At 38.8% G+C, this 27,975-nt stretch overlaps 1 protein-coding gene across 1 annotated transcript; it reads left to right on the plus strand.

Annotated features, from left to right (window-relative positions):
- Positions 1-69: 69 nt before the first annotated feature.
- On the plus strand, positions 70-27,934 carry c11h12orf4 (chromosome 11 C12orf4 homolog). Its single transcript, XM_048256463.1, has 14 exons — positions 70-251; positions 2,085-2,342; positions 3,537-3,682; positions 4,415-4,596; positions 6,786-6,885; positions 6,988-7,109; positions 7,989-8,095; positions 10,146-10,343; positions 10,565-10,693; positions 17,270-17,341; positions 18,362-18,564; positions 23,557-23,614; positions 26,933-27,000; positions 27,262-27,934. Exons 2-14 carry the CDS (start codon positions 2,165-2,167, stop codon positions 27,352-27,354), a joined length of 1,656 nt encoding a protein of 551 aa, XP_048112420.1. The 5' UTR covers positions 70-251; positions 2,085-2,164; the 3' UTR covers positions 27,355-27,934.
- Positions 27,935-27,975: the final 41 nt, after the last annotated feature.

Genomic DNA, 27,975 nt, shown 5'->3' on the forward strand with positions numbered 1-27,975 from the left:
TGTTGTTGCTGATATCGAAACCTCTGACCATCAGTCTTTGGCTTTTATTTTGACATTTCAGTTCTCCCCTACAGAAATCGTGACCGGATGCAGCGATAGTTTCCGCTTGTTTCAATGATTTTTTTTGTTCCTTGTGTGTATAAATGTTAGCAGGTTCAAGTGTCAACGTATTGAAAGTGTCGTTTTTGTTTGTAAATATCAAGGTGGAAGTGGACAAAAGGTGGAGGCAGACGGAGGACTTTAGGCTACAGGTAATAGTTAACTTTACAGCCTTAACGGTTTAGCATTGTGATTTCTACTTAGGTAGCGAGGTTATTAGGTCGTGGCATTTCTTTCACACAAACATACGTACGGCATTTGTGGATATGTGTCGATATTTGTGGGCGGTAACGGGTATGCCATGTTGTTGGAGGTGCAAACAAACGCTGCATCGCCAGTGAGATCACGTAAGGTGCCTATTTCGAAGTAAAGAGCAACTTGCAGGTTGGAAACCCCTATAAAGCATAATAGATAAATGATGAAGGAACTAGGACTCTAGAAAGACTCAGAAAGAAAGAAAATATAACTACCCCAGAAACAACATATTGTGAAACAATTATGAGAAAATAACTTATATTCTATATAACGGATATTTAAAGTCTAAAGTCTTTTTGCATGTCCCATGTTTGCATAGGGGACATGCAAAAAAGTCCTAAGGTTTAGTTTCATGTGCTCACGTGAAACTTTCATGTGCGCATGCAAAACTTGAAATGTGCAGCACTCCACCAAACAGGCCTTTATGGTAGAGTGGGCAGATGCAAGCCAATTTTTTCCAGGATTTCCCCCAAAAGCACCCGAACGATTCTCAGACTATGAGAAGTAAAATCATCTGGTCTGATGAAACGAAGCCTGAACTATTTGGCCACAATTTCCAATGGCGTGTGTGGAAGAAACACTGAGCTGCACTGATGTTTGTCCTTCTTTACGCTTTTCTCATCTTCTCAAAGGAACTCTGGATCTCAATCATAGTGACCATTGGGTCCTTGGTTACCTGTCTGACCAAGGCCCTTTGTCCCGGATTACTCAGTTTGGCTAAGCAGCCAGATCTTGGAAGACTGTTGGTTGAATGAAGTTTGTACGTTAAATGGTTCAAGCTGAATTAGATTCAGAAAAACTGTTGGAGGAATAATAATAATAATAAGAAGCCTAGTGATAACAGAACAGTGCATTTTCATGCACTGTAACAATAATAATAATAATAAGCCTATTGATAACGATACAGTGCATTTTCATGCACTGTATTAATAATAATAATAATAATAATAATAATAATAATAAGCCTAGTGATAACAGTACAGTGCATTTTTGTGCACTGTAATAATAATAATAATAATAATAATAATAAGCCTAGTGATAACAGTACAGTGCATTTTCATGCACTGTAATAGGAAGCCTAGCAATACCAGTTTTCATGCAAAGTAATTACAGAAATTTTGGTTAGAAGAAGAAAAAGAAGACGATGAAGCCTATTGGTAACGGTACAATGCATTTGCATGCACTGTAATGAGAAGAAGCCTATAGTGATAATAGTACAGTGCATTTGCATGGACTATAATAACATCCTACTTTCCTACCTATCATAGCTGCTTAGAATAAGGTAAACCATGTAGAACTCATTGTCTGTTTCAATTTCACCTTCTGTTCACGGAGCCTTTGACCATGGTCTGAAAAACATGTCAGCATTGATAATGCTTGAAACATACGATGCCAATAGATCAAAAATATTGGAACCGGTTCTACTCTATTTTGATTCTCGATTCTCACCCCTACACAAAACTATTGCAAACGAAAGTAATGGTGCATTCAGTTGTGCGGAGGGACAGAGTTGCTAAAAAGTGTTGGCAAAATTGGAGCTTGCCAGATGAATGGCTAGCTAGCCATTGAACATAACAAGGCTTGTGATCATAACAAATGTTAAAAAACCATTTGTGTGGCAAGAATACAATCACCAATAACCATATAATAACCAATCAACTCCCTCACCTACAGAGGCTACAATCAGAGTAAATGAGATAATGATATACTGTTTGTGTGTCCCTTTTTAGGTATTGAATGACCGATACTAAGCTTTAATTAGCAATTGTAATATTCAGAAGAAGCATTCATACATTGCAGAAGAGGGAACATGAAGAGGAATAAAGGAAAAGTAAACATTGCGGAAAAGGAATTTATGTTTGAGTTCAAGGCAGGGAGACAGCAGTGTGTTTTGAAAACTCCACTGCAGTTCCCAGTCCAAGAGAATATAAATGACCTCCATGGAAGAATCATGCTGCTGCATAAAATCCCCTGCTTTGTAGAGAATGGTAAATCCTCCTCATTTGTACAGTATTTGCATATAAGAATTAGGGTGTTTTCACACTTGGTCCCTTTCAGCCTTCTAAACGAACTCCAACTCCGCTTTTTTATGCACATGTGAACATGGCAACTGAACTCAGACCCCTCTAACATGAACCGAACTGAGACCACCTCGGGAAGTAGTCTCAGCATGGTTCGCTTTGAAGTCCACGGCATGGTTCGCATTATCTGTGCATTGTGAACACATCGCCCTGGGTTTTCTTTCACATTTTGCATTGTAGGTTAGCTAAAATTGGACATAACAACAGTAACCAGGTGGGGCAGGCCTACCACCGAATTAGAAAGTGTGATTGGCTGACGTGTTGACTGACAGTTCAAGAGAATCTTTGCAATAACTCGTAATTCATTCTGAAAATGTATTATAATACTGTATATATATTTAAGAAATAAAAATATTTCTGAAACAAAATCACCACACCAATTGTGGGTTATGATAATTATTTCAACCCGAGAGCAATGATGATGAACTCAAATTTATGATGATGAATACAAAATTAACTGTCCCTTTTGTTTTGGTCCACTTTCTGGTCCCCTTTTAGTGGACTGAGTTCTGGTCTTTTAGAAGGGACTTTATGGGAAAACACCCTTACAAAGCATTTTGGGTTTGGAAGATACCATTTGTACTGATACCTGATTAAAGGGATACGCCACCATTTGGGGAAATACTCATGTTCCACCTCCCTCCCTAGATAAACAATTGATTTTTACCTTTCTCCAGTTCATCCAGCCTCTCATTACGCCTGAATGAGAGTATAGTTCCATGAGAGTATAGTTCCATGAGAGTATAGTTCCATGTCAAATCAGCTTAGAAAATCGCCACGTTTCCCTTTCCGTTAGTCTTATTACACTTTCTAACTTGAGAAGAGACAAGTTTTAAATATGAAAATTACCGGAAATCTTAGTCACTTTTAAGCATGATGCTAGCGGGCAAGGCGCTAATGGTCTAATCCGATTCAATGATCTATGCTAGGCTGGAGTTAAAAGTGGTATCACCAGACTCTGAGAACGACTGGATGAACTTGAGAAAGGTAAAAAATAAATTGTTTAACTGGAGGGGAGGTGGAAAATGAGCGTATTTCCCCAAATGGTGGCCTATCCCTTTAATGTGAAGTAACATGTAACATACTGTACCTTCTCAATAGACTTGAAGTCGTGTCTGTCCACCTTCATTGAGAGAGAAACCAATCAAGATTATGACAGGATTTCTGAGCAAGCCCTTCAGAATTTGTTGAATGGTGAAGTGGACATTGCTGAACTCACAAATGCATGGGCCAAGGCCTATTCTGAGGTAGGTGAAACATTAAAGCCTGTCCTTTTGGAAAGGACATTTTTCTGGCAAGTACACCTGCCTGCACATGCACACTCAATAGAAAACCTGTGGGGTGAGGCACAGGTGCAAATACACAAGAGAGGAGCTACTGTAGGAATCTGGACAGTTTGGAGAGATTGTACTCTACAACTCTAACAACTTCATCAAAGGAGAAGATGAAGAGTTGTTTTTTATTGGCAAGGGGAGTCTTGGGTACCAATAATTATGGTACATGTGCTATTGATTTAAAAAACAAAAACAAATTAAACTGTTTTTATTTTTACCCTCAGAATACATTTGCTTTCCTTCAGTGTTGGATTTTTCCTATTTCTTATATACTGGAGGCTCCCTCACTCAACTTTAGTTCATATGCCTCAGGCCAGCTGGGTTGCAAACAAAGAGGCCTTGAAGAGATATTCAGGACAGTGAACATATAATGGCAAATATTTTTCAATGTTCTCAAGTTCTACAATCATATTATGCATGTACAGTACTTGTTAGTGAAATATTATGGTTTTGATAAGATTGAAGGGCATTTTATGGGCTGGACAATAATTGTAAGTATTGTTTGTAATTCAGAAAAGTGTGGTGATTTCAATGGGTTGAATACTTTTGAAAAAGAAATCCTGAAATCTGATGACCAGTAGCCATTATTATGAATAGTCATCCAACTACATGATGATGGCTTGTGTACTTCTTGTGTCCATCCAGACCACTCTGGAACATTCACATCCAGAAGAGCCAAGTTGGGATGAGGACTTTGCAGATGTATACCATGAACTGATCCACTCCCCTGCCTCCGATACCCTGCTCAACTTGGAGCACAATTATTATGTTAGCATTTCTGAACTCATCAGTGAGCGGGACATGGAGATCAAGAAATTACAGGAGAGGTTGGTACGAGAAATGCGGCTTGCTTCAACAAAAGAAACCCACATGAGTACAGAAGAAATACAGGAAATGTTATGCCACTCTTGAACTTCAATGTCAACATATAATTTTAAAACCCTGTTAGTCAAAAAAGAGGTCCAGCCACTTTGACATTCCTCCAATCATCATACAGCACCTGTACAGTTAAGAACAAAATTATCCATAGCCCTGGCAAATATGGATTTAATGTTGATTTTCTCTTGACCAATAGTTTTCTCTTGACCAATATGTTTGTTCTGACTGACGATAACATTGCCACGTGGCATTGTCAGACAATGTGGTAGAAACATCAAAAAAAGAAGTGGCGTTTTTATCTTTTTTAACATTTTTTTTTATGAAAAATGGCATGTCCAAAATTATTCATACCCTTTTTAAATAATCAGTGGAAACATCTTTTTTGCATTCACAGCTTTCAAAATGGTTCTTATAATACCGACCAAGCCTCTCCATGTCTCCACAATGATTTTAGACCACACCTTTTAGCTGCAATACGGGTTTTGAGGCAGAAACGATTCTTTGCCATCACTTTAGGCTTGTGCTCACTTTTTTGACGGATTGAGGTGTGGAGGCTGGGCCACTCTAAAATGATTTTATTTGAACCGAATCCAAAACCGGAGAGAATATATATACAAAAGTGAAAATAAAGTAGAGAAAAATATTTTTTTCACTAGACAAATAACTTAAAACAAGCAAAAGACTGGAGAAAACCCCGCAAATAAATCCGGCCACTCGCAGCAACTGCCGCACAGCACATTACATGCATACAAGAAAAAGAAGAGCTCCCCAGCACTCCCAACACTGGAATTTAAATTCACAGGTGCTCAGCCAATTAACCAATCACAAGACTCTCCTAATCAGACTGGCACTAGCCAGCCAGGGTCCCCACTAATGGGGAAACAAGGGGATCTTGCCCCACTGCGTGACATGCGCAACTCAAAAGCAAAGTAGACCTACATACATAGAAAAGTAACATACAGACACAAAGACATAACAGAACCCATGTGCACCTGGGGGGGTATTCCAAGTACATGATTTAGTGACATCTGGGTAAGTTAACTCAGAGTAAGTGGTAAACCTCCTAATAGAAGAGCTGTATGGCTTCATTCTCCTAACAAAACAATGCCATAGGGCTCTTGTTGTAGGAGGTTTACCACTTACTCTTAGTTAACTTACCCAGGTTTGCCACTAAACCACGTACTTGGAATACCCCCCTGGTCAAAAGTATACAATAATAAAGCAAGGGCAAGCAAACAATAGACACAAAAGGCAAAATGACCGAATATAATTAAATTAATCAGTGAGATGTGGATCACAGTGTCACAGGCACACTGCCTGATCTTTTCCTCCCGAATCTTAGGCCCCGTTTACACGTACATGGTTATTTTGAAAAACGGAGACATTTCCCTTCGTTTGTACCCTTCGTTTACACGCAAACGGAGAATTCCCTCTGAAAACGATTCTTTCTAAAAACTCTGGCCAGAGTAGAGATTTTGGAAAACTTTGGTTGCACGTTTGCAATGTAAACTGACAAACGGAGGTTTAAGCAGCCAACGTCACAGTAGGCCTATGCGCCAGAACTTGCACCTGCAACTTATGTTTTGCCTACATTTACATTTGGCTATGGTGATCATGGATGCATTCAGAGTAGCAGTTGCATTTATGTTGGTGCATAATCTTTTCGTCTGTTTGCAATTGCAAATACAGTTTAAAAGAGGAAGTGATTTGTTGCTATTGTTGCTATTTTCGGGATTCTGATTGCTAATGTGGGCTTGAGCTTCTCGTTACACTGCCACCTACAGGTTTGGCATGCTCTTGACGGCATATATACACGGGTTAGTGTAAACAAAAACTTTTCTGAAAACTGACAGGTGTAAACAATGTTATTTTTGAAAACGGAGAGGGCGAAATGTCCGTTTATGAAAATAGCCGGCCACGTGTAAACGTAGCCATAATGTAGTCCCTTGTTTTAGTGTTCCCATTCTTTGAGGTCACATCCCAGAAACATCCCAGAAGGTCACCAGGTCCAACCCTGAAGATTCTGCAATGTTTGACAGATGAAAATATTACTTTTGTAAGGGTTCAATTAAATTTGTGTCTGCAAAATTTGACAAACTGTTAAGGGCATAACAAGAAATGTCCTTTTCAATCTCAGGCAAACAGCTGAAATGGAAACTGTGATGCAGGAGCTGGGGAAGACATTCAGTGATCATGATGTCAATTCAGTGGCCTCTCAGCATTTTGATGCTCAGCAGGTAGGACATATTTCACAGATGAACAAATGACCGTTATCATTCGTTGTTCTCTGTCCTTGAAAACTGTAACAGTGTTCTCTCTGCTTCTTTGATTATGATCAGGTACTGGAAAGTAAGTGGGCCACTGAGTTAAAGCACGTTACAGGCATTCAAAAACAAGAATACCAGGAGTGGGTGATCAGACTCCACCATGATCTGAAAAACCCTAACAACAGTGCAATTAAGTAATACCTTCTTACTTTTTCAGTGCATTATTACTCAGACCTGCCAACCTGTATGCATTTGCGTACCAACCATGAATTTTCACATCAAAGTACGGTACGATTATTTACTTAAAACGAGCAGACATCCAACTTCTCCAGAAAGTTCCTTGGAGCACGCTAATTAGAATCTCCCGCAAATCTAGATGACCTGATAGACGAGGCACTGTTGCTCATCTGTCCATCATCGTACAAAGCCCAATTTGATTGGTCCGAACAGCTCTGGTTCGGGCATAGTTACTCCACAACGGAACCAAACTGAACTTCCCGACCTCAAATGTAGTGGGTGAGGCTAAGTTCGGCTGGCATCCAGGCTAACTGTAGCCCATGTTCAAGTGAATTAAGTATGTTGGCATAACATCAGGGAGATGTATTTCTTTACAAAAGAAATATCTAATATTAATGGATTTAAATTAGGTAATAATAGACCAGGCATGATTGAATAGAGACCACAGATGAGAAAATGGACAACATATCCACATCAGTCCTCATCAACATTTTGGTGTTTTTCATAGGTCAGGATTAGTAGACTCTATAACAGATTGTCAACATTATAGAGCTACTGTAAAAGATTCAGTTTGCACTTTCAGGAACACATTGGATCAAATTTAGATAGATATCCAACATTAAAGATGGGTTGCTATCCAAACTGTATCCTGCGTGTATGGCTATGTCTGTTTTTGGCTGCATGAATGAAGGCCAACATGAGGATTTTTTTTTCTCGGCTTGAGGTGCTACTCAAAAAATGTCTTCCAGGTCGGCAGGTCTGTTACATGTGCATTTTGTGTTGCTATACACGTTTAAAAAGTAATGTAGATACTTCCAAAATTCTTTTTTTTTCAGTGAGGAGATTAAGGTACAAACCAGCCAACTAACAGAAGCCCTTGAATCTGGCTCTTGTCTTTTTGAGGAGCAGAGGCAACTGGAAGAAAGCTTTACAATCCACTTAGGTATGTCTCTAGACACTGTGCATGCATAAAGTTCAACAGAATCAAGCACAAATCATATTCATTTTGTTCTGTGTAGTTAAATGTTATACTTGAAGTAATTTTGGCAGAGGAGATATGTGTGTTTGGGATGAATGACACAATAGAAACAGATTTTCAACAACACAGAAGTAAACAATTTTCACATGCAACTGAACCTCCTGTTTAAAATAGCAATTGATTAGTAATTAATTAATTGCGTAGCAGTGTGTTTTGGTTTGAGCATTTTAGACAGTAAATAATCAGATAATGCACTGTGTTTAAATAAAGAAAGCACTTTATAAGAAATGATTATGACTTATGAATTATGTATTGACATACTGTGCTGAGAATGGCCACTCAAAATATATGGGAGGCCGGCGCCGCACATCATCTACCCACTCCGTAGAGGTGAAGAGCCTTGGGTGGCGAAGTACAATCTTGCCATCTGACCTCCTGATTGTATTTTTTGTTTCCTCCCAAGTTAGCTTTTCCATCCTCTTCTGTCGTGTATCCCAGTGAAGCCAACTAGCCGGAACTAGCCGTCCAGAACATTGAGCACAAGGCGAAAAAAGTACATTTCTAAAATGGCCGTGGTGAATAGATTTTTAGTTCTTTAGTTAGATTTTTAGAAAAAAGTTTTAGCAGAAAAATATAGGCGTTGCCAGAGCCGGTCTACGGAGAGCCTGGCCACTCCGTATTAAGTCCCATTGTACCGAATTTTGGTTGCAGTTCCACCAGATTTCCACTGGGGGCGATCGCCATGAGTGCAGAATGAATGGGAGTCAATGGAGCTAGACGGCTAAATTTGTCTTTTTCACCTGATTGTCATTGACAAATCTCAGATTTGATTGTAGTTTGTATAACTTCAACATGGGTTATAGGTCAAAAGTTGAATGAACGAGTACTTATGTCCTTTTGTTTTCTTACAGGTTGGGTCGTTGTTGCCCATAACACGCTAGCATTGTGCTAATGAGTGACGTCATTGACACGTTTGAAAGGCTTTTTAGAACAATTAAGTGACTTTAAAAAATATAATACTCAACCAAGTATATTTTCTTTGCCTCCCCTTTCGAATACAATATTCAAATGACTTGAAAAATTATATCCCGAGAAAAGTGGATTTTGAGGGGTACAGCTCCATAGACCTCCATGCATTCTGCACTCGTGGACGAGCGCCCTCATGTGGAACCACAGAAGGAACTGCAACCAGTTCAGAAACCGGAAGTTTTCCGAGAGTGGCAGTTCTCCCCTTATTAGACATTTCTCTCACCCCCTAAATGTGTTAGGATATCAATAAAAACACACTCTGCAAAATTTTGAATTGTTCCTACAATATCTAGATGTAGCTCAATGCCTTTGAATATTTCCGGAATCGCTCATTTTTGCAGAAATTGTACCATTTAAGAACGCACAACAAAATAAAATGCAATATTATTTGTTGGTCAGACTATATAATAAGGAGAATAGCAATAATAAATAAATATATGTCAGTTAAAGGGGAGCAATAATAAACAATAATGTCCATTTAATCAATAATATAAAAACTATAACATGGTAAGACTACATTAAAGAGAATATCAATAGGAAACAACAATGTCAAATTAATCAACAGCCTAATGGAAATAAAACAATATTTTACAAACCATAACGCATAAGAAGCACTTAATGAACTAAGTGCATGTTGAACAGATATGCCTTTAGACCCCTCTTAAATGACCCAAAACTGTCACAGGAACGGAGAGCACTGGGCTACTCATTCCGCCAACATGGAACCACTGAGGAAAAGAGTCTTGTGTGTGTTAAACTTCAAATGTATTTAGCAACCTCTAAATATTGATTAATATTGATACAATTTTGCCCAATTTTTATTTTTTATTTATTCAAACATATTGGTGGGGTGACTTTCAAAAGTTGAAAAATAAGGACCACCCTATTAAATATGAATGGGAATGGGTCCTTTCCCTCAAAGACAGAACTATGCATTTTTGGTTTGTTATACTATGATGTGATGTGCTATTGTCTTTGTGATCAGGCGCTCAGCTAAAGACCATGCATAACTTGCGTCTGGTGCGGGGCGATGTGCTGGAACTCTGTAAGCACCGTCGGCATGGTAGCAGTGGAGTGAAATTGCGCCGACTACAGACTGCCCTCTCTCTGTACTCCTCCTCACTCTGTGGCCTTGTACTGTTGGTAGATAATAGGGTTAACTCCTACAGCGGCATCAAGAGAGGTTTGTGAACCTTACCAATGTTTTTTATTCTTGTCCCCATGCTACACAGAGTTAGGGTTACAGTTTGTTGATGGTACAGCCACATCTATATATTTACATATAAACTAGCATGTGTCTCGGCTGTATTTCTCTGAGACATTCTGTATAAAATTCTTCTTAGGTATTTTGTTAGGCCATTAACCTCCTTTACCCACATTTTTTTGCATTGGATTTCATTTCAGATTTTGCAACTGTGTCCATGGAGTGCACAGACTTCCATTTTCCACGTCTGGAGGAACAGTTGGACATGGTACAGCAAGTGGTGTTGTATGCACGAGCACAACAAAGTAGTAAGCAAAGAGAACAGCCAGGTGAGTAACAACCATAGCTCCACATTATCTATGAACTATGTCAAATGTGACACAACTAGTTAGACTGCAAGTGGTCGATTGCTGTAGTCAGCTAGCTTCTAACAAGCAATAGCTCTCAGATTACCCAGTTTTACACCCACACTGGCTGATCCTCAGATCAAACTAAACCTCAATAGAATTTTGGGTAACACTTTACTTGATGGGTGAGTTCATAACACATTCATAGCAGCTGTCATAAACTGCACATAAAGCATTCATTACTGTTTCATGAGACATGACTCAACATTCATGACTCAACATTCATTACCTTTCATGAATGTGGAAGACAGAACAACGCCAACTTGTCAAAATAAAAGTCCAACAATCGCAAAGCAGCATTGCCGTTTTTGTTCCAAACCTCTTCCCTGGGGCCTATTGCACAAAATTAGGATAAGGGATTAAGCCGGGATATCTTGGTTATCCGTAATCCAGTTGCACAAAAGTGGGATAGGGGGCAGTAGGATATGTTATGGTATAAGTTACCATGGCGATTTATTGTGTGGAGCTAGCCTGCTCCAGACCAGGCAAAATTCCAGGATCTATTTAATCTCATCCCTTATCTCAGTCAGCAGTCACCACAAACGGAAACCAATAATTATTCCACTGCCCACTACACATTATTATCACATATATCTAGACCCACTGTCATTATTTAAACGTTTGTGATCATTAATTAACTTTTACATACTCGCCATTAGGGCTGCAGCTATCGATTCTTTTTGTAATTGATTAATCTTAATCTAGCACTTTATCGATCGATTAATCTGATTTTTTTTTTTTTTTTTTTTTGCATTTTTAAACAACCAAAAACAAAATGCATAACGAAAATGACATTGCTGTAAAATGATCAAGCAATTGGCACAGAGGTATTTATTCTAACTCCAACATTTGGCTTCAAAACTAAGCCCATTTATTGCAATTTACCCATTTAGTGTTTATAAGTGCCAGTGCCAACAATTAAATAATGTTCAAAATGCTCTCTGTAAAATTGCAATCTCTTGTGCATGACTTAGTATGGACAGCTTTGTTCACCCAGCTATGTTGTGAAGTGATGGGAGGGAGAAGAGGGAAAGCAATTTAATGTATTAATATGCACAACAAGTTTCATGCTGTAATCTAGACCTGACATCAAAGTAAATATCTGTTTTATGTAGATTTCTACACCTGCAGCATTTGGCATTAGGCTACTAACAAATAATTTTACCATTACTAAAAAATAGCCTACCATTAGGCTACTAACAAATAATTTTACCATTAGGCTACTAAAAAAAAAATTCTGGGGTGAGCCTATTTGCTATGGTAACCTAGCAACCTGTGTGTGTAATATGCGGTCGTGCGTGAGGGAAGATGAGGGTACATGCATGTGTAAGAAGGGGTTCTTTTTTAGTCATACTGTCTTGCAATTGAACGTGAATAAGTTTACTACTTAAAAGCATCAAAGCTAAACATTATTTCACGACATCACTACAAATACAGTATGTGATTAAAATCAGCCAACATCAATGTAGGCTATAGGCTACGTAGATAGATAGATAGGCTAGATAGATTGATAGATAGCCTACTTTATTGACGCTTGGTGAAACCGCATGGAGTGGGTGTTTTCGGTTCAGATGCTTGTTCTTTTCCTTTTTGAGTATGTAATGATCCCAAAACTTTACATGAAAACTTTACACATTCTCTGACATTTATGGACATCTTGACCAGCTAATAATAATTCAGAATGTATTACGATTCACGCGCTAGTGGTGTGCTTCCTGAACAACGGTCTGTGTGGAACAATCAGATCCCTGCGCGCATAGTGTGCGTCATAGGAATTTAACGAGGCTTAAGTAATTTTTGTAATCGAGTTATTCGAGTAACTCGATGAATCGTTTCAGCCCTACTCGCCATTCCGGACCTGTCATGCGACAATGTGACGTCACAGGAGTGCCTAACCATTTCGCGCGTGGTGGTCGCGGAACTAGTTGCAATATTCTCCTAAACAGAGGTGTTGCTGTTGTGAAAAGGCTATCGCTACCTACTTCACACCGTAGAACAGGGGGCCAGATTTCTTTTAAGTGAGACCTCAGGGGCCGGATTACACTTTCGGACTGAAAATGCCAAACACATGGATAGGTAGGCTATTTGAAATTATTCATGAAGGCCTACACATCAAAAAGAAATTCCATTGGCACCAAAATAGCCTCACAATAGCCCGACAATTACATAACCTAAAGCAGGAGACAGTTACCCTCTAAAAACGTTTTCCTATCCATGCAAGTAGCCTACATTTCTAAATTAGAAATGCAACAAAATAGACTAGGTGCCAACAAAACACATTTCCTATAAATAACACAAGTGTTACTTTTATTATATTTATTGAACGCTTGCACATGAAAACACGTCAATGCATAATTAGGCCAATTAAAAGAAGGCCTGGCCAAGTAGGCCTAAACGAGTCACAGAAAGTAAGCGCCAGAATAAAGTAGTCCAACAATAGGCCATGAGATTGAATATCCAGTAGGAATTAGTAAAATAAAAAGACACCTTTTAACTTTCACCAGCTTGTCCATATCGGGGGACAGTTTCTGGGCAGTGGCTATTTAGCCTACATAACATCATTCAGATGTCTGTGCGTCAGGCGATTTCGCACTTTTGATTTATTCATATTCATCACGGAAAAGGCCTGCTCACATAAATATGTTGTCTCAAACATACATCTACACAAGTATTTTACCTGCAAAGGCCGTGAGCATTGGGTACTGTGGTGGCAAGGATTGATCAAATGATTCGATTTAGGCGGTCAATATATGAAAAAAAAAAACACCTAACCTCAAAAAAAATTGATACAAAAGGTTTTTCAACTGATTATGATAACTTTAGATGTACTTAATAACATATTAAAAATCTAGTAAAATCTGACCCCAGTAAAGGGGTCATTTTCGAGATGGCGTCTAAGATGGCCACCAGAAGCTAATTTGGGATATCTGAAGCCTAGGAAAGTGTTTTTCGTGTTTAATCAGATTTAGAGGTGACTGATTCATATATGTAACACTAAAGTATCAGTTCATAATTTTCAAAGACTTATAATTTTCAAGATGGCGTCCAAGATGGCCACTGGAAGCTAATTTTGGCTATATCTGACGCATTTATCAGCCTAGGAAAGTGTTTTTCGTGTTTAATCAGATTTAGCGGTCACTGAATCATATATGTCACACTAAAGTATCAGATCATCATTTTCAAAGACTTAGAATTTTCAAGATGGCGTCCAATATGGCCACCAGAGGCTAATTTTGGCAATACTGTATCTGACTCATTATTCAGCCTAGGAAAGTGTTTTTCATGTTTTATCAGATTAAGAGGTCACTGATGACTCTTCATCTCCACCTTTTTTTAGTGTTCTTATAGTAGGACCTGAGGATGCATGATGTTTTCTCTCTCGGTGTCACCATGCCTTCAAAACCTTTCCCTTCTGTGAAACATATGTCATTCCCGTACCGCTCCCTCAGTTTAGCTTTCAGATAATGATTACCGAATGGAATGGAATCAACCTCAATCAAATACTCTTTCATGTTAGATCCAAGTACAGAGACAGTAAACTGTTCTTAATTGTGTGCATTTCTGCAAGACACTCCGCTGTTCGTGTAGAAGACATGGATTACCTTGCACTGCTGCCTGTGGAACGTGTCAAAATGAACAATGTGACAATCCACACAAGTTCCTTTTAGAGGAGTCAGAGGATGATGAATAATGATATAATAATTATTTCTGATCTACTTATGCATATCGTTTAAGATTGTTTAATTAGCTCCCCCCTAATGATAGATGCCAACAATTATTGATCTACACAAATATACAATGGATGCCTATACAGTACATGGGTCATGGTTCATTAAAGTCATAAAACAGCCACTTACTCGCAAACTCTACTCTACATATTGTAAAAGCATATACCCTGTACATGAAATATAACATTAATCAACAAAATAACATTTCCATCTTCCTCCACACCAAGCATAATACATACTCTATTCTGTATAGGCAAATATAGTGTAAAGCCGATACATTTTGGCATATACAGTCCAGGGAAAACAAATGAAACCTAAAATATATATTTTCTGAAAGCATATAATATATAACCCTAAAATATATATTTTCTGAAAACATATAATCTGTAGATAAGATATAGCACCATTTAAAACATGTCCCATCTTTCTCCATGCCATGAACAATGCATTGCCCTCTATTCTGTATAGGCGAATCTAGTGTAAAGGGGATGCATTTTATCCTATATTGTCCAGGCAAAACAGATTAAACACCCAAAACCATATATTTTCTAAAAGCATATAACCTCTAGATGAGATATAACACCAGTTAAGACATGTCTTATATTCCTCCATGCATGCACAATACAATGCCCTCTATTCTGTATAGGCGAATCTAGTGTAAAGGGGATATATGTTGGCATGTACAGTCCAGGAAAAACAAATTAAACACTCTAAAATATATATTTTCTGAAAGCATATAATCTGTAGATAAGATATAGCACCATTTAAAACATGTCCCATCTTCCTCCATGAATGCACAATACAATGCCCTCTATTCTGTAATCTAGTGTAAAGCGGATACATGTTGGCCTCTTTTGTCCAGGGAAAACAGATTAAACATCCTAAACTATATATTTTCTGAAAGCATTTAACCTGCAGATGAGATATAACACCAGTTAAGACTTGTCCCATCTTCCTCCATGCCATGAACAATACATTGCCCTCTATTCTGTATTGGTGAATCTAGTGTAAAGCAGATACATTTTGGCATGTACAGTCCAGGAAAAACAAATTAAACACTCTAAAATATATATTTTCTGAAGGCATATAACCTCTAGATGAGATATAACACCAGTTAAGACATGTCTTATCTTCCTCCATGCCATTTTGGCGGTTATTTTGAAAATGACCCCTTTCCCAAGGTCAGATTTTACTAGATTTTTAGCAGGTTATTTAGCATCTCCAACAGTACCAGAATCAATTTTTTTGACGTTGAACCCTATATTGACCCGCCTAATTGCAACAGATACATAGTAGGCTAATCCTTCGACGGTGCAACACTGCCGTTTTATCAGTTCCATTTGGATCGCCTCTGGGACCTCGGAAGCGTCAATCGTGAATGGAGAGCAAAAAAGCGCAAAGTCCTTTTCCAGTTCAACAAAAAAACGTGAAAAACTCCGGAAAGCAAGTTTTTGTAGCCTACTTGTCCATACTCGATTAACAGGCTGAAATTTTAGACAGGGGAAGTGGGCTGCATTGGCTTTTGAGAGCTGGGCGTCTTTCATAGCGGTTTTCTTTGAAAAGCACAAACACTATCATAATACTTTTGTAACGAGTTTGATAACATTTCAATAGCGACTAGTCTACCGTCAACCGCGCTGCTGCTGCTGAGGCGACAGCAGCAACAACAAACCAACTGGCCAGTTCCACGGAAAAATTAAATACAAATAAAATAAAAATATGTTCTCCTCTTATCACCCGTGGGCCGGATGTGACATACAGTCGGGCCGGGTCGCAAATTTTTTTTTGTAGGGTGGTAGGGGAAGAGTCCCGCCCTACTCGCCTTGTGATTGGCCAGCTGAGGCTAAAAGGCTATTACCTCGTCCGTTTCTATGGAGATGGGTCCGGCCCGCGGGCCGTAACCCTGGCATCACTGCCGTAGAAGAAGCAATGAAGCCGCTCTAGTTGCCATGGTGAATCAGTGAATCTGTGATCGGTGGCGGGGTCTATTTGAGGGAGCCGTGAAGGCGCACTTATCCAGGATAGCCTTCACCTGGCTTGATGAATCCGTGTCTGCTCATCCTGGCTTGATCATTGTGCAACCAATTAAGCCTGTACACTCTTGTTTTGGATTCATTGAGCGCAGCTCAGTAACGTATCCCGGATGTCTTAATTTGGCTTTTGTGCAGTAGGCCCCTGATCATACCACATCTGAGTCAATGGGCTACTCCAGTGCCAAAAAGACAGAACATGGTCAAGCAAATAATTGTTGTTTCATAAAAATGTATTTGTTTTATGATGTAACCTTTGCAGATGATTTTGAGTATACGAGAACATGAAAACGCCATAGAAGTGTTTGGTGGTGGTGTCTGGAACACTCAATTTTATCATTATCAAGGCAGCTGTACATCATTGTATTTGAAACTGTGTTTTCACTGTCCACGCAACAACACAAACCCAGCGTTTCCAAATGTATGCACCTCAGAGAGTGTTTTTGGTGACCGAACACGCCGTTTTAATATGGATGGAAGGGCTAAATGGAGAAATAATTAAGCCTATTCAGAATTACCCGGCAGAGTGTTGACAGAGTTGAAACTGAGAAATGTGTTATTTTATGAAAATATACAGTATATAATAAAATATCTTTTTGACTTTGATGCCAACAACTGGGGTTGTACTTAAACTAATGAACTATTGTGCAACTGTTCTCAATCTCATCTAACAACAGATTTTTTAGGTGAGGTCTTTAATATTGGATAGTGTGTTTGACACATATCTTTGTGTACAATAGAACTGCCAAGAACAAGTGGAGCTGAGGATAAGAACAAGAATGTTGACAGAAATCCTGCAAATATCTTGCCAGGTATGCCTGTCTGTCTGTCTATCTGTTTTGTTGTGCAGTGTTTGTTAAGCAGTGACCTTTATATTCTTTGATCCAGGCCTATTGAGCAGTTTTGGAGTTTTTGAGAGCGTAATTAGCACCCCAGTCCACATTAAGTTATAATTACTTAGAGTTCACAGTTAAATTCTGATGAGTAAAGGATGAGCAATTAGTGGTGATGCTTTACATTCCAGGTGTGAGGTGCTGCCATCAGGCAGGAGGTATAGGGTACTGTCTAAACCAACCGGACTTGCAGATCATTCATCCCTACCAGTATTATACTGTTGAATACGTTACGAAGGGAAAATTATATGATCGTCTCTGTGTGATAATACTCTGGTGTTCTATTAAAATTCCACTGATGATATTGCACTTTACTATTGATACCGGTACTAATAATGCTGCACTTTACTATTTTATGTCGAGATACTTGGTGTTGTGTATTGTTTTTGTGTGGGGTTATGGGAGGGTTTAGTGTTCCTGTTGTTGTCTGTTGTCGGTTGTCTATCTGACGAGCCACATGGTGCAAGATGAATTTTCGAAAGGATCAATATCTATCTATCTATCTTTTTAGAGCTAAATAAATAATAAACTGTATTAGGAAAGACATATATTTGGCCCTCCAACGTCTGTCTCACACCTAAGCAATGTACTGAAAAATACTTTTAGTTAATTATCTCCATTTCTTCTCGGAATTTATTTATTTATTTATTGACAGTTACGAGTGTTAGTGTGTTGCTTAGTGTGTCTTCCTTATTAGAGTTGCATGTATTATTATATTCCGTTGACGGTATTAACATATTCCTTTACTTTTCTATCCACTTTTATTTTATGATGTGGTTTTCTTTCACTTCTGTCTAACATCTACTCCTTATTCCTTTTATTCATGTGTGCTTGTATTGCAAAATGATTAGTCTGAACTCTAAAGCACATTGGGTCAGTTTATGTTGCTTTAAATGTGCTATAGAATTGAAGTGTGAGCTGACTTGACTTTTTCCCCAGGTGAATTCTACATTACTCGACATTCCAACCTGTCTGAGGTCCATGGTGTGTTCCACTTGTGTGTGGATGACAATGTGCGCTCTGGGAACATCACAGCCCGTGATCCAGCCATTATGGGCCTGCGGAATATTCTCAAGGTCTGCTGTACCCATGACATCACCACCATCACAATTCCTCTTCTGCTGGTACATGATATGTCAGAGGTGAGACTTTGCTTTGTATGGTCACATGAGGTATGTTGTTTTTTTGATTGTCCATGAAAGAGCCTCTACAAAATAGGTTAGGAATTTCAGATCTCTATAATGTTTCATAAACATATAGCCTGGTTTCTTGCATACATTAACAAAAGAATATTCATAATTGGGTGGTCTAGTATTTTGCAGAGCTTAAAGCCATTTCCTTAGAGCCATCTTCCTGTGGGGGTTTCAGTATGAATAAAGTATTTTAAATCTTTATTTTTCATCCCAAACTCTATATCCTTCCTTTCACATACATATATACACAGACACACACACATCAGCAGTTTTGAAATCTAATAAACAGCTTCTTTTCCGTTCAGAAAATCGAAATTCTGCTATAAACCTCAGATTTTCACCCCAACTCTATATGTCCAACATTATGTCTTCCCCTTTGTATATTTTTATATGTTGTACCTTTATGTAATTGCTTGCAGGGGAGTTTTCTACTAAACTTTATCATGCCATAATCAGTAGGCAATCACAATTTTCAGTTTTGTCATTTGTAGACCTTTGTCCCAAGTGTTATCACACCAACTTTCACGCCAAGAACAAGCAAGTCAGGGTTGCCTTCTACAAGGATCCTTTCAAGTTTGTGAAGTCTTTATTGATGGTTGAAAGAAGTGACTTAGAGGAGTATCTGCAACATTTCAACAGTCAGAGGCATGTGGATGTTGCGTTACACTCAGACATTCCTTCAATTGGAGAGATACATTGACCATTGGACAAGGCCCCATCGTGCACCCGTTGTGCACAGGCTGCATCCTCTCCCGGCCTGAATGGGACACCTTATCGGGTCTATAAAGGAGCACCTGATGTTCTAAAAAATTCATTGTGATTGCATGGAAGAAAGAGACAATTCCAAAGATGTGTTGCTGGGCAGGCAGTATTGTTATTCCAAAGTAGAGGAATGCAACAACCACAAGCCAGTTTCAACCTACAAGTTACCTTAATGTTGAAGGAAAGATTTTTCTTTAGGCTGGTGGCACTTGCTAACAAGGCATTCCTTCAGAGAAAAGTTGAAAATGCCACTGACAGTAGCCAATTTTTCTCTACTTTCAAGTCTGTTCTCAATCCTCCACGGCCGCTATCATCTACAAAAATATGAATTTATTGTCCAAAATACAGGCAGATCCGGGAAGCAAAATTCCAGGCATGAAATACAGGGTTCTTCAGTACACTCTAACACTTCTTATAGCCAACAACCTAGGCCATTTCTTCTAGGCACCTGGTCCAAACAAGGCGACCTTGCAAAACTCTGGACCAGCTTTCCCCTTGCCTCACTGCAAGCAAGGATTAACTTTGTAAATACAACTAACATTACACTTTAGATTATCTGACTTTCTTGATTTCTGGACCTCCAGCTCTTCCATGTGTCTTCCCTCGTCTCCTGTGTTTTCCAGTCTCTAACATGAAATGAGCCAGCATTAAGTAGGCCAGCAAATTAACCAATCAAGACCTTGGGTTAAACCATTTGAGGGGTGACTGTCTGTACCAGTATCCCTATACTGTTAAAATCTTTTCCAGTACAAAGACACATACACCTACATACACAAAACATAAACACATATACAGCAATAAAACTGACACTGAGTGTAGGTCGGTGTAGGTTCCACAGTCTTTGCAGATGAGGCACAAGGCAGTCTTTCAAAAGTGTATCGTAGGAGAGTGGCTAGGGGCTAAAGGAGAGGGCTCCTTTTCACACTCTCCTCTTATGAAGAAGTTTCTTTACTTCTTCAGCAAAGTGTTGTCCCCAACATTCAGAAGTCCTTTGCCATGTGTAACCGACTGCTGTCAATGGCATTGATTTTGTGCTTCTGATTCATGTCTTTCATATCACTCCGCAAGTAATCTGTTCACTAACGGATTTCATTGAAAGTGAAAGCAGACGGGTTGATCAGCTGCGAGTGTTTGATTCTAAAGAGTGTTTTATTCAAGGTCAGTGTGTGTGGCAAACAATTTCTTTCTCAGCAGAACCCATGAAATGGTAAAGGCCAACAAATCGTCACATAAAACACAAAAACACATAATTTATAATAACAATATTTAATTTGTTACCGGGTTCGCATCCAGCTTTATGCTGATATTGAATTTTAATTTCTGCCGTGTGAAGGCTACTGTGCTTTAAGCTGCCTGGATCTGTAGTGGTTTCCGCACAAGCCAGGAGGCCCATTAGGAGGGCATTGCAGTAGTCAAGGGCAGAGATAGCCATTACAGTACCTGTACCAAGAGCTGGGTGACGTGTTGGGTTAGATTTGGCCTGATTTTTCTTACATTGAATAAATCAAATCAAATCAAATGTTTATTTGTCACATACATTATACAGGTAGCCTATAAATGCAGTGAAATGCTTGTTCCACTGACTCCAAGACTGTGCAAAGGATATATGTATAGACAAGGAAGAAGAATAAAGAGAGAAAGTCCAAAGTGCAAAGTGTTTAGGCTGCTGTACTGTATGCTGGTGCTCCTGCTATACAATCCTCATTTAGAATCCTGATAGCCTGGGGGTAAAAACCTTTCCGCATTCTCTCCGTGTTGGACTTCAGGCAGCGGTAACGTTTCCCAGACCGTAGGATAGTGAAGAGGCAGTTGTTGGGGTGACTGGGATCCCTGATAATTTTCCTTGTTCTCGACTGACATCTCCTTAGGGAAATTTCCTGTAGGTTGGGTAGGGCACTTCTGGTGGTACGTTCAGCTGATCTTCCTACTCTCTTCAGAGCTTTACGGTCTAGCTCAGTGCTATTTCCATACCAAGCTGTTATACTGTCAGTGATAACACTTTCAATGGTAGTTCTGTAAAAGTTCTTCAGTAGTTGTTGAGGTAGCTTGAAGTACTTGAGGCGTCTGAGGTGGAAAAGACGCTGATGACCCTTTTTCACCAATGAATTAATATGCTTGGTCCAAGTCAGGTCTTCAGTAATATGGACTCCAAGATATTTAAAACTCTCTACCCTTTCCACTTGAGAGTCATTGATCATAAGTGGTTGATACATCTTATGCTGATCACGCCTGAAATCTATAAACATCTCCTTGGTCTTCGTAACATTCAGGAGGAGGTTGTTTTCCTGGCACCAGTTGGATAACCTGTCTACTTCATTCAAGTAAGCCTGCTCTTTGTTCTTTGAAATGAGGCCAACTACTGCTGTGTCATCAGCAAACTTGACAATGATGTTGGAATCATGTACTGCTGTACAATCGTATGTGTAGAGGGAATACAACAATGGACTTAGAACACATCCCTGTGGCGCTCCTGTATTGAGAGTAAGGGATGAAGAGACTACCCACCCGCACGGCCTGGGGTCTACCAGTCAGGAAGTTAAAAATCCATTTACACAGAGATGAATTCAGTCCAAGATCTTCCAACTTAGTGAGTAGTAATACAGGTTTGATTGTATTAAATGCTGAGCTAAAATCTATAAACAGCATTCTCACATAATTCCCTGCCCTGTTATCAAGGTGGGCTAATGCAGTATGCAGTATACAATTGATGGCATCATCAGTAGATCTATTAGCCCGATATGCAAACTGCAAGGGATCTAGATTTAAGGGCAATGATGAGCAGATGTAATTTTTGACCAACCTCTCAAAGCACTTCATGGCTATAGACGTCAGAGCAACTGGACGGTAGTCTTTCAGGCCAGCAGGATGTGAATTCTTTGGCACAGGAACAATTGTTGATCTTTGGTACAGTTGACTAAGCCAAAGAGAGGTTGAATATTTCGGTGAATACAGGAGCAAGTTGATCTGCGCAGGTTTTGAATACTCGTTTGAATAGTGTGAAGCCGCATGACCGCATGGTCAGAGATGGTTTGCTAGTCCTCAATCATGACACCCAAGTTTCTTACAGCCTTGGTTGGAGATATAGATAGAGAAAGAGACCATTTTGATGTTGATGTTGTGATACATGGTATGTTTGGCTGAGAAGACCAGTAGCTCAATCTAAGAGAGGTTTAGTTGGAGGTGGTGTTCCTTCATCCAAGTGGATGTGTCAGAGAGACAATCCGAGATCCACGCCGAGGCTTCAAGTTGTCTAACTTCATGGTGACTTCATGTCATCTAACATTGCAAGAGATTGAATCCCACCATGTCCAAAAACAACTCCATTCCTTCAGTTATATCCTCACCACAGAGAAGTACATCCACAAATGCTGCTTTTCTCCTGTCCAGCAGTATTATCTGCCGTTAAAGCTGACTTAAGCAAAAAAGTGTTTACATGCGCTTCAGTATCCCGGTTATGATCTGGATTTTGAAGTATCCTGGTCTTGTATTTGCGCATGTAAACATCATATCCTGATTTCAGAACCCCAGATAAGCCATTATCCCGGTTTTGAGAAATCCGGATATGCTAGATGGAGTACTCCGAAAGAAATTGAGATAATGCTCCATGTATACACCTTATCCCGGTTTCTCATGCAAACTTGCGTGACTGTGCTAATAAAATTGTACTGTTGGTAATCAGGATACTAGTATGCATCATGTATACAGGGATATTAATAACCAGGTTTCTCTGTTTATGTTAAACACCATATCCTGAATATCGGCCGAATAAGGATAAGCCTCATAACCGGAATACTGAAGTGCATGTACTGTAAATGCAGTGAGAAGGCATCCATGCAAAATTACTTCAACAATTTCATTTTCAGGAGATGACAACACCTTGCTCTCTAGCTATATAGTATACTGTTAACCTTTATTACATTTAGCAGACACTGCTGTCCAAAGTGACTTACATACATCAACTTTTAACAAGGGATTACATTGTCCCTGGAGCAACTTGGGGTTAAGTGTCTTGCTCAAGGGCACAACAATGGACGCCAGGAATTGAACACACAACTTTCAGGCTAATGCATGCTAGCCCAGTTCCTTAACCACTACACTACCACCACCTATGTAGTTAAAGCTGACTTGAGAGAAAATGAGAAAGGGATCATTGCAAAATGACTTCAATTTCATTTTCAGGAGATGACGATACCCTGGTGTCTGAAGCGAGCCGAACTGGTGTTCAAGTGTGTCAAAGGTGAGACTGACCAGGCAAATTAGAAAAACAATGCAATGCAGCACAACTTGTGATGAAAATGCAGGCTTTGAATTTAGATTAATATTTCCAATCCAGTAGAAAGAACTAGTTGCATGTAGAAAAATTATATGTCCAGTTGGGAAGGTAAAAATTAAAAGGGTACTCAAGAAGACAGAGGGCCATATGGTGTTTATCACTTAGACATGTCTAACTTGGCACATCATATGATGATCATCTGTGACTAATAACATCCCCAGTAAAGTGTGGTAGCCACCCGGAAGCTTGTCGTTTTTAGCGTTTTAACATTTTAACGCTTCCTGATTCGCAAGAAAAAATCTTTATGGGAAAATGAATGGAGTTTTTACAAATACGGTTTAAATAAGGTCTGAGTGGAACAACGGCCATCAAACATAGGCATTCGGTTTGGTGAGTTGAAATGTATTTATTATTAGGTATCTTGTCATGGACTGTTGTCTCATAAAAAAAAAATGTTGCTACCAAAATGCTACAGCAAAAATGAGGTGTAGCAACAGTCATTTTTTTAAAAAAGGCTTTTAAAAATGTGTCTTCAAAATAATCTTAAAAAAAGTTGGAAGACTGGTTGTGCAACATTTACAGCGGGTTTAATACATTTTAGACTGTATTTGCAATTTTCCCACCCAAAAAACGTCAGGTGGCGCAACCAAAAGTAAAAAAAAAAAAAATTGTAAGTATACCTAGTGTCTACAGTGCTTAAAGGAACCGTATGTAAGATTGTGGCCAAAACTGGTACTACAATCACTTTCAAATTACAGTAGAGTGGTGTATCCCCTCCCCCTCCCCTCTGACTGGCAGAGCTGGCAACCCGGATGCCGAAACACTACTGACTTAGGATAGGTGGAGGGTGGCGCATCTTGCCAAAACACAACATCAACATCAGTTGAGGGCTGCAACTTCACTTTTTAAATGACGAAATCCATGCCGGACTACTGTTGTCAGTGATATAAGTATTTGAAATGAACATGATTTCCTAATGTCTAGTGACATATCAGGGTAATTTTATGATTAATTGAAATACATTTCTTACATACAGTTCCTTTTAACACATTATTATTTTGTAGTTGCCCTTAGTATCAAAAGTAACATATGAGTACTTTATTGTAGATGATGATAATAATAATAATAATAATAATAATAATAATAATAATAATAATAATAATAATAAGCTTTATTTGTATAGCACCTTTCATACACAGAATGCAGCTCAACGTGCTTTAAATTTGAAACATTTAAGACAATAAACCAACAATTTCCTACAAGTTCTTCAGTCATTCCTCTTCGTTGCTGTGGCCGTTTATGATCCGATCAGCAACATATACAACATAACATACCAAGAAATATAATATATAATATAATATAATACAAATACAGTGGTCATGTCCTTCGTATGTTCTTAGTAATTGTTATGATTATATGAATTTATATATATACGTTTAAGGAACAGCACGACCGGCAAACTAGCAGCCTTAACCCTAAACCCCCTACAAGCACGCCATATGGCAACAGTGGCGAGGAAAGACTCCCACATTCCTGGAAGAAACCTTGAGCAGAACCCGACTTAATAGGGGAGGTCCATCTGCTTCTGGTTGACTGCAGCACTAATAGCAGCAGTCAAATGTAGAATAACCTGAAAAGGTAGTCTACAAGATAAGATGACTTAACTAAAAGCTCCCATATACAGGTGTGTTGTCAGGTCTTTTTTAAATATATCCACTGAACTCGCCTGTTTAATGTATAGAGGCAGGGTGTTCCATAGCTTTGGTGCATAATGGACAAAAGCAGCTTCTCCACTTTGCTTGTGGAGCACTTTGGGTACAATTAAAATATTAGCATTGGAAGATCTAAGTTTCCTTTGTGGTTGATAAGATATTAAAAGCTCAGAGATATATGAAGGTGCTATGCCATTCAGAGCTTTGTAAGTAATTAACATAACCTTAAAATCAATTCTATAGGAAACAGGGAGCCAGTGCAGTTCAGCTAACACAGGGGTGATGTGCTCTCTTTTCTTGGTCATAGTTAAAAGTCTAGCAGTGATAGTGATAAAGGCATGGATTAGTTTTTTGTACCGTATTTTCCGGACTATAAGTCGCTCCAGAGTATAAGTCGCATCAGTCAAAAAATATGTCATGAAGAGGAAAAAAAACATATAGGTTGCACTAGACTATAAGTTACATTTATTTCAAAATTTATTTCACAAAATCCAAGACCAAGAACAGACAGAGACTATGTAACTGGACACATAGAGGACAAAAACATGGAGAATTCTACCTGGAATGTTAATGAAGACGAAGGAGTGAAGGGCGACGAAGCTGAGGAGAGCCGGGCGATAACAAAGGCGGCCAAGTAGGAGGGCCCGACGGTAATTTTAAAGCAATTTACAAAAGATTCACTGAACGTAAATGCTGATGTGGTACATGAAAATGTAGCAAATGCTCGGGAGGCTACCTCCGAGAGCGACAGAGTAAAAACGATCTGCGTTTTAAAAGAATGTGCAAACTTTCAACAACGCTTTACTAAGGGAGCTACAATTGAGCTACAATACAACAGAGACTGTTCACATGCCTTTCTTAACCAGTATGGACATTTAATCTGGAAAGGCAAGTTATTCAACTTCAGTCTTCAAAAGTATGTTGAAGGTGGTTACATTTATTTCCATTCCAATAACTTCACACATTACATTTCTGTTTGCACTGGTAGGCTATGCTGCTTTTCTTTGTCTAATTTTTCCTACTGTTTAGTTTACTCTTTTTCTACTCAACTACTTGAACTGCTCTATTCCTCAGAGCCATATACGGCTCTGCTATTTTTTATCCTGGACTGCCACCTACTGGATAGAAAAGGCAACAACCTAGTAATTATGTGAATAAAAATCTACAACATGTTTGAATGGCCAAAAAACTATGCTGATGCATGCGCCGTAAGAAAAAAATTAATAAAAGAGAGACGTTGAACTTTAACGTCTTGGCTCTTGATTGATTCACTCATCTGCCAAAATTGTTTTTAAGATATGTTCATAGCAAATATGGATGCATGCGATTAATTTAGATTAATTAATCACAGAGTATGTAATTAATTAGATTTTTTTTTATCAATTCGTCAAGCCCGACAGCCCTAATATTTATATACTAAAATGTTATATTACTGTAATTTAAGTGGGGCAACTGTGGTATAAATGGGATAATGGGCTCTGCAGAGTTTGGGTAGCAGAACATGATGCACTAATAATAATAATATCCTAAATTCCTTTAAAATGACAAGAACCTTGCTTTCACATGATAGGCTTTATGATGGAGATGGCCTCGTGGGATGGTGGCATTTCAAGGACCGTCCAGTTTCTTGTTCCACAGGTAAAATCTTTGTTCTAAATGTACAAAATCTGAGCCCAATCTCTGCTTCATATACAGTTTGGTAACCCTTGTTTGAAATGTACTTTTAAGCAGTGCCATTGACTTAAGTATTAAATCTGTGCACTATCGAAATCATTTTAAAAGCTTTACAAAGCCTCAAAGTTCCTCTTACACTGTATTTGACATTTGTAGATTTTGTTTATTAGTTAAGTACTTCTGTATTAAATCCACTGAGATATTCTCTTTGTGCTTCATTCACAGAGTATCTCAGAAGAGATGTTCTATCAGCTCAGTAATATGCTTCCTCAGATCTTTCGTGTCTCCTCTACCTTGACACTCACTTCCAAGCGCTGATTGAAACATTGTGTTGGACATTGGCTACATCAATGGCTGCTATCAGCCAGTACCACTTTGTAGGCTACTCAAAGCCTACATGGTGTTGGGGGAAAGTAACAAACATCCATGTTAGGTGCAAATAAAACTGCATAGAAAATTCTCTCAGACTAAATCAACTGGCTGAAAAATTAGCCTATCAAAACAGAATTGTAATGCCTGCTGTCATTTGTTTTTATCTCATTAAAATTTTCGAATTCACAGATTTGAAGGCCCCTATTCTGGGCCTTTTCTCTGCGATTTTTACTAAAGTGTCTAGTAGTGTGAACTTGCAAGAGATTTTCTAGTCCAAACTTTCCATAAGTGTCCTGTAGGCCAGAGTAAGGGATTTGAAACAGTCCTTTTAGGCAAGCCCCTAGCTATTTTCCTATTCAAGTGAATGGAGAGGCATACAGGAGGTGCCGGGATATGTGTAGAGACTACTGCCATATTGGTGTTACAAACTAATTCTGGACACTATAAGAAGACAATGAAAAGTAACAAATGAATGAACTAATAACTAATGTCTTCTTTGACTGATTAAAGTTCAGACCAAACACAATGCTGCATTTTGAATCTGTAATGGTCTTACTACACTTGTAG

The sequence above is a fragment of the Alosa alosa genome, chromosome 11 (genome assembly GCF_017589495.1).
Source record: "Alosa alosa isolate M-15738 ecotype Scorff River chromosome 11, AALO_Geno_1.1, whole genome shotgun sequence".
Lineage (NCBI taxonomy): Eukaryota > Metazoa > Chordata > Actinopteri > Clupeiformes > Clupeidae > Alosa > Alosa alosa.

Excerpts from the sequence above, each read along its gene's own strand:
- c11h12orf4 (XM_048256463.1), top strand. The coding sequence starts at position 2,165 with ATGAAGAGGAATAAAGGAAAAGTAAACATTGCGGAAAAGGAATTTATG. Across the intron at positions 4,597-6,785 it reads ATCAAGAAATTACAGGAGAG|GCAAACAGCTGAAATGGAAA; the intron begins GTTGGTACGAGA and ends TTTCAATCTCAG. Across the intron at positions 7,110-7,988 it reads CCTAACAACAGTGCAATTAA|TGAGGAGATTAAGGTACAAA; the intron begins GTAATACCTTCT and ends TTTTTTTTTCAG.